This window comes from Poecilia reticulata, linkage group LG23, assembly GCF_000633615.1.
Source record: "Poecilia reticulata strain Guanapo linkage group LG23, Guppy_female_1.0+MT, whole genome shotgun sequence".
NCBI lineage: Eukaryota > Metazoa > Chordata > Actinopteri > Cyprinodontiformes > Poeciliidae > Poecilia > Poecilia reticulata.
Genome location: NC_024353.1, coordinates 1,697,972 through 1,712,271, shown reverse-complemented (window position 1 = coordinate 1,712,271; position 14,300 = coordinate 1,697,972). Strand labels below are relative to the sequence as shown.

General features: G+C 38.2%; 1 protein-coding gene across 1 annotated transcript in view; it reads right to left on the bottom strand.

The window, feature by feature from the left end:
• pawr (PRKC, apoptosis, WT1, regulator) overlaps window positions 1–14,300 on the bottom strand; it is a 56,395-nt gene that overhangs the window by 5,996 nt on the left and 36,099 nt on the right. The window contains exons 3-5 of the mRNA XM_008400448.2: window positions 12,127–12,252; window positions 5,502–5,536; window positions 1,693–1,810 (exon numbers count right to left, since the gene is read on the bottom strand). Of these exons, the coding sequence (XP_008398670.1) occupies window positions 1,693–1,810; window positions 5,502–5,536; window positions 12,127–12,252 (279 nt within the window). The remainder of the gene's footprint in view (window positions 1–1,692; window positions 1,811–5,501; window positions 5,537–12,126; window positions 12,253–14,300) is intronic.

Sequence of the window (14,300 nt, the reverse complement as noted above, 5' to 3'; positions counted from 1 at the left end):
TCCTCTTTAGGTCCAAAGATAATAACTTCAGTTTTGTTTCTGTTTAGCTGGAGAAAGTTTTGGCACATCCACACATTGATCTGTTCTAAGCATCTATTCAGTGATTGGATGGGTTCAGATACCTGAAGAAAAGATTTTAAACCAAAGCACGTATAGGAGCCAGACTCATTAATTTTGAAAAGTTTAGCTTGTTTGATGTGATCTGTCTCAAGGTTATTTGTGTTTATGTGCAACTTTTATCTAAAGGAACCTCTGCATACTTTGTGTGGGCGTATTCAGTCGTCTCCAAGGATCTAAAAAAGTTTTAAATCTCAGACGAACAAGCCCTGCTATTTGCGTGGAAGTGTAAGAAACAACCCTCACCAAAAGTAGAGAGTGCAAGACACTGCTTCCAAAGCACTTTTAGTCATTTGACCCCGAGAAACGTGTCACGCTGAAGTCAGGGAGGCCAGCGCGGCACTTACTTTAAAAACCTTTTTTTCCCAAAGCCACTCGTGTGACATTTTATTCTGAGTGGAGTTTTTCCACAAAGACATATCTGCGCTAGTAAAGGGCATCTCTTCCATCAGCACAGAGGATTTCTGCCACAGGTTTTAGGCAGAAAGTCAAAAATTCAACAGTTGCACAAAGAACTCAAATTGGATCATATCTTCTGAACAGAGCTCTTTTTTATTGAGGCGTTAAGTTTAACAATCCAGAGTTACTTTCAGAGCAGGGAAACAGAGGATCCCATTTTTATTTGAAATATCAACCAGAGCACGACGAGATTAGGGGTGAGATGCGGGGTCTTTGTTAAATTGCTTATTGGGATTTGTGCTCTGCTGTTATATTTTCTGTCTCGTCTTATCCAGGTGTGACTGGCATTCTATTAAGATGCAGGTATGTAGAGAAAATACCAGCAACTTCTGCATGAAAATCCCAGAGTTGGGCCCTCAGGCATAATATTATTTCACAGAGTAAGGCTGCATGATTTCAGGAAATATGTATCAATCAGTTTTGATTTTAATCATCATTTTGTGATTCTTTAATAAAAAATGCTGTAGAAAACTTCAAGCCATGATTGCAATGCAGGACTTTTTTGGGGAAAAAGCAACAATGTGAAATTACTTTAAATCTAATTATCAGACTCCTTACTAGATAAAGAGGGTGTTTGAGATCATTCAAAGAAAGTGTGTGGCAAGGAAATTCATCTATAAACCTTCAGTGAACATCTGTAATTATACATAAATGTTTCAAATCTGATGACTTCCATTGCTTTTACATCATTTCACTTCGGAACATCACAGTAAAAGGGAATTCTATCATATTTGGTTTTATGTTCTTAAAAACTGCACAGATTTTTTTGTTTTACTTTAGTTAATCACCAATTTGTGTTGGTCTGTCACACAATATCTCATTAAAACACCCAGAATGATAACAATCCACCACCTGAAGCAAAGTAATATCCACTTGTTTGACAGGAACAGGACGACACACTCTGACCTTCATGGAGCAGGCAGGGAATAAAACCTGCCAACAGGCGGGTTCACCTGGAGCATCAGAGCAGATGCTCACTTTACTCACCTTCTTTCCTTCATAGGAAACACAAACCTTTGGATGTCGTCAGGCTGATATTTACCTGTATTTGTGATGACAGGTACAACATTGCTCGTGCTTCTGTGGAGGCGAAGAACAGCAGCTCAGACTACGTACCTTCTCCAGCTCATCCACCCTCTTCTCCAGATTTGCACCTCCGCCCTCTCGGCTGTGACGGTTTTCTCGCTGTCTGATGTTCCCACCAGCCTCCTCTTCCATCCCCTGCCTTGCAGAGCTGCAACAAATTCAAACAGACCATATTTAAACCTTGATCAACTTTAATATATCGGTCCTTTAACTTCACGTCCTTCATGAAGTTCTAAAAAAAAGAAGAGTGACATTTAGGTCTTATTGTCTCCATTCACAGAGGCCGTTTGAAGGTATGAATCAGAGGCACATTATTAAACTTCAATGGGATGACACATCTATCATCAAAAGAACAGGTGGGAATATCTTCAGCATATTTGCGCTTTCAATTAGGCCTGAATTATTAACAACCCCTGTGCTTCTTATTCTTTTAACGGTGAAGAGAAAGATGAGGATTTGCAATTTCTGTATAAAACGGCTTCTGATTAAGAAACATTTCATATATTCCAGCTTCAAAGGCCTCCTAGCGTGGCAGTAGCAAATGCGCGTCACTGTTCTTAAGTTGCAAAGAAAATGGATTTAGAGGTTTCTGAATGCACTTTGATCACCACACAAACTAGCTTCAAAATAACAACGTGCAGTTTGCCTTCTTATTTCTTAGACCTTTTTACGAATAATTACTGACAAGGGGGAAACTTTAATTGCTTTCTCTGTAGAATGTGACCGGTTTATACAATTCATTTGCCAGAGAATCAAACTGAGGTGGAGACAGCAGTGGAGCGCACGTGGTCCGGGTGCTCCACCAACTGAGCCACCCAGAACCTCACAGCCTTTTTATTTTGCTTTCAAAATACCAGCATGAAACATTTTCCCTTTAAAAATGAGTCCACCAGGCTCATTTTAACTCTTCACTGAGTTATTTGGACGTTTGTAGACTGTCCACCTTATTCATCATCAAATTAACTTTTCTCAACGGACCATAGCCTCAGGCAGCAAACAGACCCTTGGTATGACAGCACCACTACCGTGCTCAACAGTTTGCACAGCATCCTCACCTTGGACAGAGGAGAGGAAAAATGCTGAATTTAATCTTGTTTTTAAAAACTATTACAATCAAACATTTAACTATCCAAACTTTTCAAAGAAATCTGAAAAACTGATGTTTGACCATATTTTTGGTTAACTTCTAACCCCAACTTTTATATGACAATTTAATTTAAACAGGAATCTTAATTTTTAATGGCTTTAAGGTGTTATGTTTTAGTAAACCAGTCGATACGTGTGGGTATGCGCACAAATAGGATTAATAAGCATCCAGGAATATGATTTTTAATAATTTACATTGCCCACAAGGATTGTTTGCCTTTGCGTGCACAAATGTTACAACAGGAAGATCTGTTAGAAATTACAGAGAATGTTGAAAATCAACATTGTGTTGACTTTACAAGCAGCATATCTGCATTAATTCTTTTATCTGCCCATTATTTAGTATAAAATCCAAAACTAAGAACTGAAATCTCATTAGGTTATCATTGTGTTTTAGTTTCCAAGCCTTCAGAGCAATTTATCATGCACAGCAGGTGTTTTTCTGTACTGTGACATTTATACAACCAGCAGCTCATTTTTGTTCCTTCTTACAAAAAAACAAAGATTGGAGAATCCTTTGCTTTTGATCAAAGCGGAGTCCTTGAAGTTCTCTCCCTTGTACTTCTCTGCACCCAGACAAGATGCATTTCCTTTGTCTTTTTTCTTCGTTTAAAGTGCATGAGCATGCTGAAAAATAATCTGAATGGGTCGCTTCTAAAAAAAACCTCAAAAACATAAGGCATACCTTTCATATACCTCTTCCTGCCGTCTCCGTGGCGCCCAGAAACACTTAACAAACCCAACAAGGGTTCTCCAGGATGCACAGCAGGGGCCGAGGCTGAGCCTAAACATCCACGGCCTCAAGACTAAATATCACACCGCGGCCCATTAGCACCCCACAGAGTTCGGTCTGAGAGAGCGAGAGGCAGAGCCAATCACACACTCCTGGGAGCCTCAGCAGGAGAGAGGGTTGGAAGCACAAACAGGAGGGGAAGCAGCAGCAGCCACAGGTACAACAGCGTCTTTCCACAAACTCATGTACTGATGCAGAATGAGCCATATCTCCACCTGAAGCCACATGACGGAGTATTAAAGCGCTGGATTTGCAGCCTGCTCACCTCTGATAACATGAAACAATCTCTCCATTCAGAGCTCCAAGGTTAGAAAACAAGTCAGAGAGGCCATTTAAATTCGACAGAGTACCAAATAAAAATATGCTTTTCACCAAGCAGAATGTTCATCAACCCCATCATGGGTAGCAAAGCTGAGTTAGTCAATGGGTAACATGCACATTTAATGGGAATGCATCCAGAAGGCATATGTAGCCGCTAAAAGCTTAGTAGAAATCCAAACATGTAGCTGCTAAGCAACTAGACACACTGATTTCCACACAATATAACTCATAACACCAAATGAAAATTTTTATACATTACTGATAAAATTAAAGCAATAAAGTGCTGGAAAGAAATGGGCATTGATTTTATTTTACTGTGAATATCATAGGACAGTCGTACAGCAACTGTCTTCAGTCAGAGGCCTCTTTTAATTTGTTGCAGAACTGACTGCTACCAGAGGTCCTTTCTAGACACAGCATCACAATCCACAATTAATTATTTTAAGATTTGTAAAAGATATGTTACAACATTCATAATTAAACTATATTTGAATTTATCTGTATTTAAACAACTTTTTTGTTAAAATATTTAAGGATTTACAGTGGTATAATCAAAGTTGTTCATGCTAGAAAACCCTTTAGGTGGGCTGAATTAAAGTAATTTATATTTATGCAAAACATTGTTTGCAAGATTTCATCCTTTACAGGTTGGTTTGGACAGATTTCTTCTCGCTTTTGTTGATCTGAAATATTTAAGAGTGACAAATGTGCAAAAAAGGAAGAAATCTCAAGGTGCAAATAGATTACATTTTCAAAAGTAACAAAAACCAAAAAAATCCTTCGGGCCTTAAAGTTTGTTCCAACAGGAACATTTTAAAGACCGTAATTTAGAGAGTGCTTTGTATTGTTGCTCTTTTAGCCGTCTTGTGCGGCCCAGCCCACCTGGCAGGTTATCTGTTGCAGAATTGCAGAGCATCCAAGTGAAGCCGGGCCAGCTGATGGGGCAGAAGCCATAATTACACAGACAGATTGAATGTCAGCTTGAGAAACAGGCTCAGGGTTGGACTAGAACGGCTCACTCTGAGTGCACAGACAGGAAAACAAATACTGCATACTTTATTATCAAGTAAAATAAATAAATAATTGAGTTTCAGCGATTTATGGCAAGGGGGGAAAAAAACTATACAGGAAATGAAAATATGTCTGCTCGGAAAAGAGCCAAAGCTGATGTTTGTCGACTTCGAGAAGAAGAAGTTCAAAAGCATTTCATCAAATGCCAGAGCAAAGCTAAACCAAACTGACCCAGTCATTTCCCACAAAACCTTTCAAAGCAAGTCATTTACTTTCAGCACTCCATGTCTGCCACAGCAGGGAAGTGATGGCCTGAACAGAGTGTCATAGGTCCAGATGGTGTCCTGTCAGCTACTGTTCAAAAAACAGCCATCAGCCATCATCCCTCTTGAACCACAACAGCAAGAAACAAGCTGCATTGAGGGAGGAAAATTCTGAGAAATCAAAACAGTCCAGCAGTTTCAGAGAAAATCGTGCAACCATTATCTCCAAGCTTCTTTTCACTCACTTGACAGATTCGTCAAAAATGACACTTTATGCCAAATCAAAATCAAAATGTGAATCTCACCTCTTAAAACGTCCAGAAGCAGCTTTAGGGGTTTCCTGCAAAAGACAAATGGGGAAAATTGTTTAATTTGCATGCACAATGTATTAGCAGAAAAATATAACTCTGTTCGTTCCATCTGCCTAAGGTTGTATTGGCTCACCATGCGGAGAACAAAAAGACATCCACAGAAATATGAGAAATTCATCAGGAGAAGCATTTATAAAGAGCCTTAAGGTTGTGCATGAACGTTCAAAAGCAGCAGCTGCTGAGCTGATATAAATGGGCTTTGTTTCATTTCATAGTTCACCACGAACTCTGTAGCCTCAAGTTGGAAAAGGCAATCTTGTTTTGAAACATGGAAGATATGTTTTGTTTTCTCTCCCTCTTATTTTCCCATTATTGTATAATCTAAAAAAGATCTGAAGATTGTTTAGATCTATCCAGCAGTGAGTGGCGTCGCCTTCAGGAAAACCTCGCTTTTGAGAAAAATGAAGTGTGTGTCGCAGGTTCTGGGAGATGAATGCGGATCTCCTTTTTCCTGAGGTTCTGTGCAGTGAAGGGTCCGAAGGCTGATTGAAGAGCCGTTGTTCTGCTAGACTCCCTTCATCAATGCTTGTTTTTGTTTTTTTGTTTCACACATGCAGCTATCTTTAAGACTGACATGCATGTTACCTGCAGATGAATTGTGACCTTCACCTCTGAAATATAAAAAGATTTGTACAATGCAACGTCAGAGCAACAGGACTGCTTCAGAAAAAAAAAAGTAATTTTTGCAACATTTTTAGTACTTTTCCAACAAAAACATGAACTTAGTTTCAAGGAGGTGGATTTTTGATGCAGAAATGGGTTTGAACATACTTTGATTTAACTGCAGAAAAGCAAAAATTCACCTGAAAAATTAGTAGATAAGAAGAGTTACACAAAATGTAGTCACAAATATTACATTTTCATTATGTGCCTTGCTCAGCTATATCCTAATTCTACTTTAAGTTGCTGAGATTTTTTAAACTGCATGTAATTGTTTATATTTCAGGTCAATTTTTTTTTACATATCTAAGGTCAAAATAATTGTGCATATACCTACAAAACACACCCACTGACTTGTTTACCTCAATAAAAATGACTGATTTCAATAAATATGCTGTCTAAATGTAAATGTGTGTTTACTGCTATTCCTCCACACAATGTTGAATAAAGTATGAAAAAAACTAAATAAATCCCTCCTGAACTGAGCTTGAATAGCTTCCATTAGCAATCAGAACTGCTGCTGCTGCTGCAGTGTTTCTAAGGTAATTTGAAACAGATGAACAGAGGTAATATGGAACAGAAATTAATCAATCACAAATGCAAGAAAAGGGAAGTTTATCCCCAAATATGTAAGCAAAGTAAAACACACAAAACCATCTGTTTGCTTAATCAAATCCTTATAAATGTACTTCATCATTTATGGCTCTGACTGGATTAAGCCAATTAGTCACTCTTTTTGATGTGTTTTCCAAAACTATTTGAAATCAGAAGAAGGATGTTAAAGTATTTTTTGTACAAAGAATAGTTAATGTGAACCATGCACCGCTTTAAACTTTCAAAACAAAAAGTCGGAGCACACCCTGCGACCCCGGACTTTTTATTACAAGAACAAAAGACCAAAATTTCATACTTTTCAGATTATAATTTCCAGAGTTTGTCATAAATACATTAATTTATTTATAATGAATATGAAACCTGACCTGAAAAGCTGACACAGAGACAATTCTCTCTCTAAAAAAAAAAAAAGAAAGAATGTCCTTTTAACACAATTTATTAACATTAGAGTTTGTTCCTTCAGGTGTGAAAGTTTTTAATTTAATTAAAAAACAAGTTATAAACACCAGTACGAAAGTAAATGTTAAACTAGATGTTTTACTGAATATTTTTGTTTTAAAAATCTTGATTCATTCTGCAGTAGTTTATTGACCACAAAGACGCTGGTAGTTTATTAAACAGTTTCTGATTTGGATTGATTATTCACTTCATTCAGTAAAAAAAACGATCAATATTGTGTTAGTATGAAACACATTTTATACTTTAAATAAATCAACTTTTACTTTTTGTTCTTCTTTGCTGCAGGCCTACTTCGATGTTGGTTCTATTTTGCAGAAATGTATATTAAAGTCAAAAAGCAATTTGAAATAGATCATGCATGGAACAAATTGGAAAATAATCAACAATTTTCAAGTTTCACTTATAAGAATGTTTCTTTCCAGCCACATTTATTTACAGATTATGACAAATCAAAACTAGCACAACCTAAATAGAAAACACTCGTCACCAAAACACCTCCCAAATTTTATTTGCCACATCAATAAACACTTTTAAACTATTTATTCATCATGCCTGGGCCGAGTTGACGCCACCACATGCTTCAGCACAGAGCTCAGACACAAACATATCTGCAAAATACCTTCGTCATACCTGGAGCAAAATAATTCTCGATGTTTATCTCTGCTCTGTCTTTTCCATTTTTCTTGAGGAACTTAATAATTTCAGTAGAAAAACCTTATACAAAACGCATATGTGGCTTTTTCAAGAAGAACAAAGGCTCTGAGGCTGGAAGATAATTCCTGGCTCCTGAAAGAGGAAAATGTGTATTTAAAAGAAAACATTTGTAGATTTTTTGCTGACATTTACTCAACATTTAACTGAAAACATTAAGGTTCAGCCTGATTCTTCTTTGCCTCACTGGGCTATTGTTGGAATGCTTTTCCACTGTTCTCACATTTTATTAAGAAGCTGTCAGAGTTTGACGCCAGCTGCAGAAAAAGACCTTAAAATGCCAATCTTTGATGGAGTGAAGGTGGAAACATGACAAGTGTTCACTCTAAACACCGGAAGACGCATTCAACTTTTGTCTCCATTTGGAGTGCTAAATGTAATGCTTGGAGAAAAGAGAGAGAGAGAGAGAGAGAGAGAGAGAGAGAGAGAGAGAGAGAGAGAGAGACAGAGAGACAGAGAGACAGAAAGAGAGAGAGAGATATCTGTGTGTCCTTTCCTCATAGGAAGAAATGTTAAAGGATGAATCAGAAAAATCACATACAAAAGACATTTACATTTTTTGCTTAAAGCAAATTAGTTTTTACATTTTAAACAGTTTTTTAAAAGCTTTTGGGGTTACCAAAAATTAGCTTTAATAAATCAAAAATATCTCTCCAAATATTTAGCTGCAGCTGCAAATTGTTTTCCTCAGTGTCTGAGCCAAATGAGAAATATCATATATCTCTATTCTGACTTCCTTTCAAATTGCATCCTCTTACATTTTCACAGTGACATCAATATAATGTTAGTTAAATCATTATGAGTACAAAACAAATATTAATTTAGGTAAGTTGAGACTTTTACCTGCTTCCATTCACTGCCACCATGTAACACAACCAAAGCACGGCTGGCCAATATAAAATATACCGATGAAATGGGAGTGTTTACATAGAAACTGGTTGGAACAGGAGAACAAATTACTTCTAGTTTTACATTTAGTTTTTGTCACAAGCAGGCAATCCACCCTTGCAAGTTAGAGAAAATTGATTTTCCAAGCTTCCACTAGACAAACGGGATTGATCCTTAATTTCACAGATCACCATGAATCTTTGTTTTACAAACATTTGTAGAAACTAGTGAATTCGCCGTCACCACTTGAGAGGCTATTGTGCTCCTTCAATGCAAAAGTTTGGTGTTTTTATAGCCATAAGCCTAAACCAAGTTACAAAGGAAAAAAATGGTAAAATTTATAAAGTATACGTATTAAGAGCCCACATTTCAAGCATTGTATGTGTCTCATTACCCTACTTTCATTGCTCACAGTAAAGATAAGCACTTTATCTGTGATTCAGAGGTGTGAATAAGTATTTGTTCAGACAGAAACAAGGAACAGCTGCTCCTGTAGGAAATGTCACACGATTGATGTTGAGTAATTCTTTGTTTAAATCTGTTCTGCATCAGAACCGAGAGGCGATAATTAAAAATGCAGATGAGGCTTGTTAAAAAGAGCTGAACTTGGAGAGGCGTCATGTTATCTGCTCCGGGCTGAGAGTGAGAGACAGACAGACGGACCTGGCGCCACTTTAAAAGAAGGTAATCCTGAGTTATGTTCCATATGTCGGATCTTTTTTCTTTTTCCCTTGCAGAGCAGAGCAGGGGTAAGGCTGGTTAAGCAGGACCACATGACTGCAGAAGGATATCACAACATACGAAAAAAACACGGATAAGAATCATTTTTCCATGCTTGTAGAGATAACTCGGACTTTCTGTTCTAAACAAGAAAAAATATGGTTTGTTTTGTTTGGAATAAATGCTCCGAGACCTGGAGAGACATTTAGGAGTCGGATGCAGGCCTGTAAAAAAATCTGAACTGAGAATCTTTTGAAGACTTCTCTTCCTCCAGATATCTTCATTCCAGCAAGCAGGTGAAAACTGTACATCATAACACTGCTGCCACGGCAATCACTTGTCTAGTCATGATACAAGGAGTTCGACAGGCACGGCTATTTTTTCAAGCTGCTCTTACTTCACATGTCAGTTTGATAGCTGCATAGGGAAACCACAGTAAAAAATGTATCCCTGCTGCTTATGGAGCAAGCTGTCAGAATAAAAATACATGCTTTAAAAATCAGTAACAGCTATGTATGAATGATATGAAAGATCCTGCACATCTGGTTTCTGTATGCACATACATAAAGGTGTAAAAAGAAGCTTAGAAAGAATATTTTGTTTCAAGTGACAATATCACGATTTGAGCACCCGATGCAAAACAATGGACAACAAAAACTAAAGCAGTGACAGAAAAGATCTAGCAAGCAGGCCAGAAATTTAAATGACGTAATAAAGATGGTCTGGCTTTAATTCATCAGTTTGGAAAGAGAAAAGCACTTGTGACACCAAATATGTAAATCTGACAGCTTTCAAATGGATGTATTTTCTGCTCAGCATACTCTCTTCTCTAAGCATCCAAATACCTAATTAACAAGCCGTTGAACTGTTTTGTATAACAAAGTTGTGGTGAATGGAAGCAGCTGAAAATCTTTCTTCACATAGCCAGTTTATACTGGATTAATTAAATTGAGATCCGTCAATGTTTGCTGACAGCCTACTTAAAAAAATGCTTTCATGATCTGACTGCAGACCATGAAGAAGTCATCCAACAAGGCTGTGCATGAAGAGTGTTGTGTCCCAATCCCTTAACTTTTGGATCTTCACCCCAGGAAGCAAAGATTTATTTTGACTTTTCAGACTCTCCTTTCGGTGGCTGAGGAGACTGAAACAACTCCAGAGGCTCGTTTTTGGTTCATTAAAGTTTCTCTTTTTAAAAAAAGTCCATTCTGATTTTATGGTGCGTTCACACCAAACGCGTTTTGAGCGTTTGACATGTCAAGAGTGTCCAATGCGTCCGAATAGCTCAAACGATTTCGACGTGCTTCCATATAGACTTGTAAACTAGACGAGTGAAATGGTAGGTGTAGAGCAAAATATCAAGCGTCTGCATTCAAAGTGAACATGTGTCGAACCTGAAGCGTCGGACTCGTTTGGTGTGAACGCGCCATAAAGTTTCATACGTGCAAGATTTTTTTGTTAAACTAGAGGACTAACGTCTTCTCTTCTAAGTCGGATACGTGGCAAAGCTGAACTCCTTGCTGTTTGTTTGCAATTTAGCAAATTCCTTACTTTTGATTATTGGTTTATTTTTTAATCAAAGCCACAACTCAGCAGGTGCTGTCACATTCTTCCTGTTAAGCATGGTATTCGTGTGCACATTTCATACACAAGCCTCTGCTTGGTATAAACTGCCTCAGACAATTTCTGCCCAAAACAAAATAAGCCCACTGATGCACAACAGCCAATCCATCTGGAACGTGACTACAACCTTCATCCATGCAGAGCTGTCACACAGCGGAAGATTCTTCTTTTAAGAATAAAAGAATAGTAAAAAGAAGGCAATTTTCATGTCAGTCAGAAATGAAAGAGAATACTTTTTTTGTCATTGTGACACAGCGTGATGCATTTCAACCCCCCTCTGTGCTCAGTCTCTTATTGGGAATCACTGTGTTCATTTGGAGCTGGTGTGAAATTAGATTGCGTTTTGTAGAACATAAACTGCTCTGAAACATGACTTAAATTACAAGTATTTCATTTTCACAAATTCACTTATGTTTTCATTTTGCAGACCACTTATCAAAATAAGTATAAGGAAGTGCATTCTGTCTCTGCATGGACTCCATTTGAATAAAATAATCACACTGCTGGATGAAAAGCTAAGGAAAAAACAGACATCATAAGAAGCAGAGCTGGAAACAGGTTCCCAAATACAGTCGGGGATTTTGTCCCCCAAAATAGCTGGTTTTAAAAAGATGCCACCACCAAAACTTAAAGGCTTAAACCATTTTAAACGGCATTTTATGGTTCTTCATTCCTCTTTCAACTGGAGTTCCCAGGGATGATGAAATGCTGAGACACCTTCGTGTTTTGAATCACGGCTTTCTTTTCACACAAGCTCAGCTGAGCTCTGCCAGCGTCTTCCTGTGCAACAGTGCCTCTGTTTGGCAGCACAGAAGTAACAATCTGCGCAGCGCGCTGGCTGGGAACAGACAAGACATTCCTTCTCTGCGTCTGAAGCTCTTACCAGCAGGTAGCCGGTGGCCGGGTCAGCTGTCATAGACTCATTCTGGAAAGTGTTGGCCTGAACCAGCTCCTCTTCATCACGTCTGTCTTTTTCTCCGGCGTCGTCGTCGTCCAGCTCATCCAGGCTCTGACAGAGAAAGAGAATATGAAGAAAGAAAAAAATGTAGAAATAGAGTAGAAATATTTTTTTCTGCAACCATTTTTTGCTGCGCAAGTATGTTTTATACAGATAGACGGTAAGTCCATCAGATTCACCAGTCGTACCCTTTAGCTTCTTTTTAAATCCTGACTAAGCATGCTAAAACTCACTTGCAGGAATCAGCAGCTAATTATACACCAACACAAGATCAACTGGTGAAGCATCAGGAAAATAACCAGCCTGCTTGGGGGACTTTTGGGCTGAGGGGATTTTTTTTAAAGAGGAATCTGTTTTGATAACAATAAACAGCTTGCACAAACATGCAAAGAACCAACATCCTTTTGAAAGAAAAGAAAGGCATTTAGCTGAAAATATTCCAGCAGAGATCTCAGATAGCGCCTGGGAAACTCTCCAGATTCACTCCTAATAATATGGATTATTTTCTCCATCTAGAAATCTGTGCAAGAGCTCCGTTTCTAAATCCATCCCTTCTGAGTCAACACGGACACAAAGTTGGAGTGTCGGGAGAGAGAAGTGATGGATAAAGGCATTCCACAAATAGATTTACATAAGGATGGAAGCCTGGACTGTGACAAGAGGTTGAGAGTGAGGACACAGTCTTGGAGGGTCATGATTTAAACCAGCCTTTCCTGTTTCACACTGCAGAGTGAACAAAAGATGCCAGCTCAATAGGCCCTTCAGTGGTAAAAATAGCCTTACAAGGTTAACAAGGAATGCAGTCGTTTGCAGGGCTTTTCCTGTCAAAGCGTTTATCAGTTCTCCATAGGGAAAATGCCAGCTCTTTTCCTCTTTAGCTGGTTTTATGCTTGCACTGTAGCTTTGCAATGTTCCTCAGAGGATCTGAAGGGGTGGCACGCGGGAAACCAGTAGTTTTGTCAGCGCAGAAAACTTTCCAAGTAAAGTCACTGAAAAATCAGGGTGGGAAAAAAATTTACAAACACGGCAACAAATCTTCACTCCCCTTTTTCTCATATGGTGTTTTCCACTCTCTCATTACCTTGGATACCATCAAATACATGTGGTAATGATATAGTCCTAAAAGAACAGCCATCAAGCAGTCTCATCAATCATGTTTGGCATGTTAAGAACACCCAATGGTTTCCAAACCAAAATCTTTGAATCCAGTTTTGCCAGTCATGTCCTATGAAGGGCTTCTGTTAACAACTGAAAAGGAAACATCTCTGTTTCACTTTGAATTAAATAGTTTGATACCAGTTATTCCTATTGCTAAATCAGAATGTGTCTAACTGTGATCAGACTTATTTATGTTTATGTACTGCATGTTTTCCCCAATGAACATTTCTACAAGAGGAAATGTAAAGAGTCCCTTAAAAACACTATTAAGATCTGATCAACTTTTCCCTAATTTTAATGCATGTATGGTTACCATTTGTTTCGATGAAGGAATTAATCCAGAAACAGCATCACCAAAACCAAACCAAACAGGTCTGAGATAAAGCTGTGGGGAGGTTCAAAGTTTATGAAAACACTTGCAGGACACTGTCTGCTAGTCTGATATTTTTTTTAAATTATAAGGATGGGAGCCTTTAATGGTTCTGACATAAAACGCCACCAATATGTGGGAAACAGGAACTTTTGGGGTTACCAAAAATAATTACGTTAAACAGAAGTCTGCTTGTGTCAACACAAAGCGAACTGCTCAGTGACCAACCACTCTGCTATGCACAAACTTCCCTGAAATGTTGAATCGGGGACCTCAACGTTTGTTTTGGATAGAAAGGCAGCTCTCTTTTTTCACCCTGTAGCATTCAAAATTGCTTTGCATTTCCATCTATTCCAAATAAAGGGAAGAGAAATCTGCGCGTGCATCCATATAAGGGAATCTTCTACTCCTGAGCTCATCATAATGTGTGCATTTTTCTGGTCACTTTTTCACCCTGGGCAGCTGAAATAAGCAGTCTGGGTGCTGAGAGACGATTGTGCAATGCTTTGACTCAAAAGTCAAGCTAATATTAGATGTTACACACAATGATCTGACAGTTTTTGTCCATTAT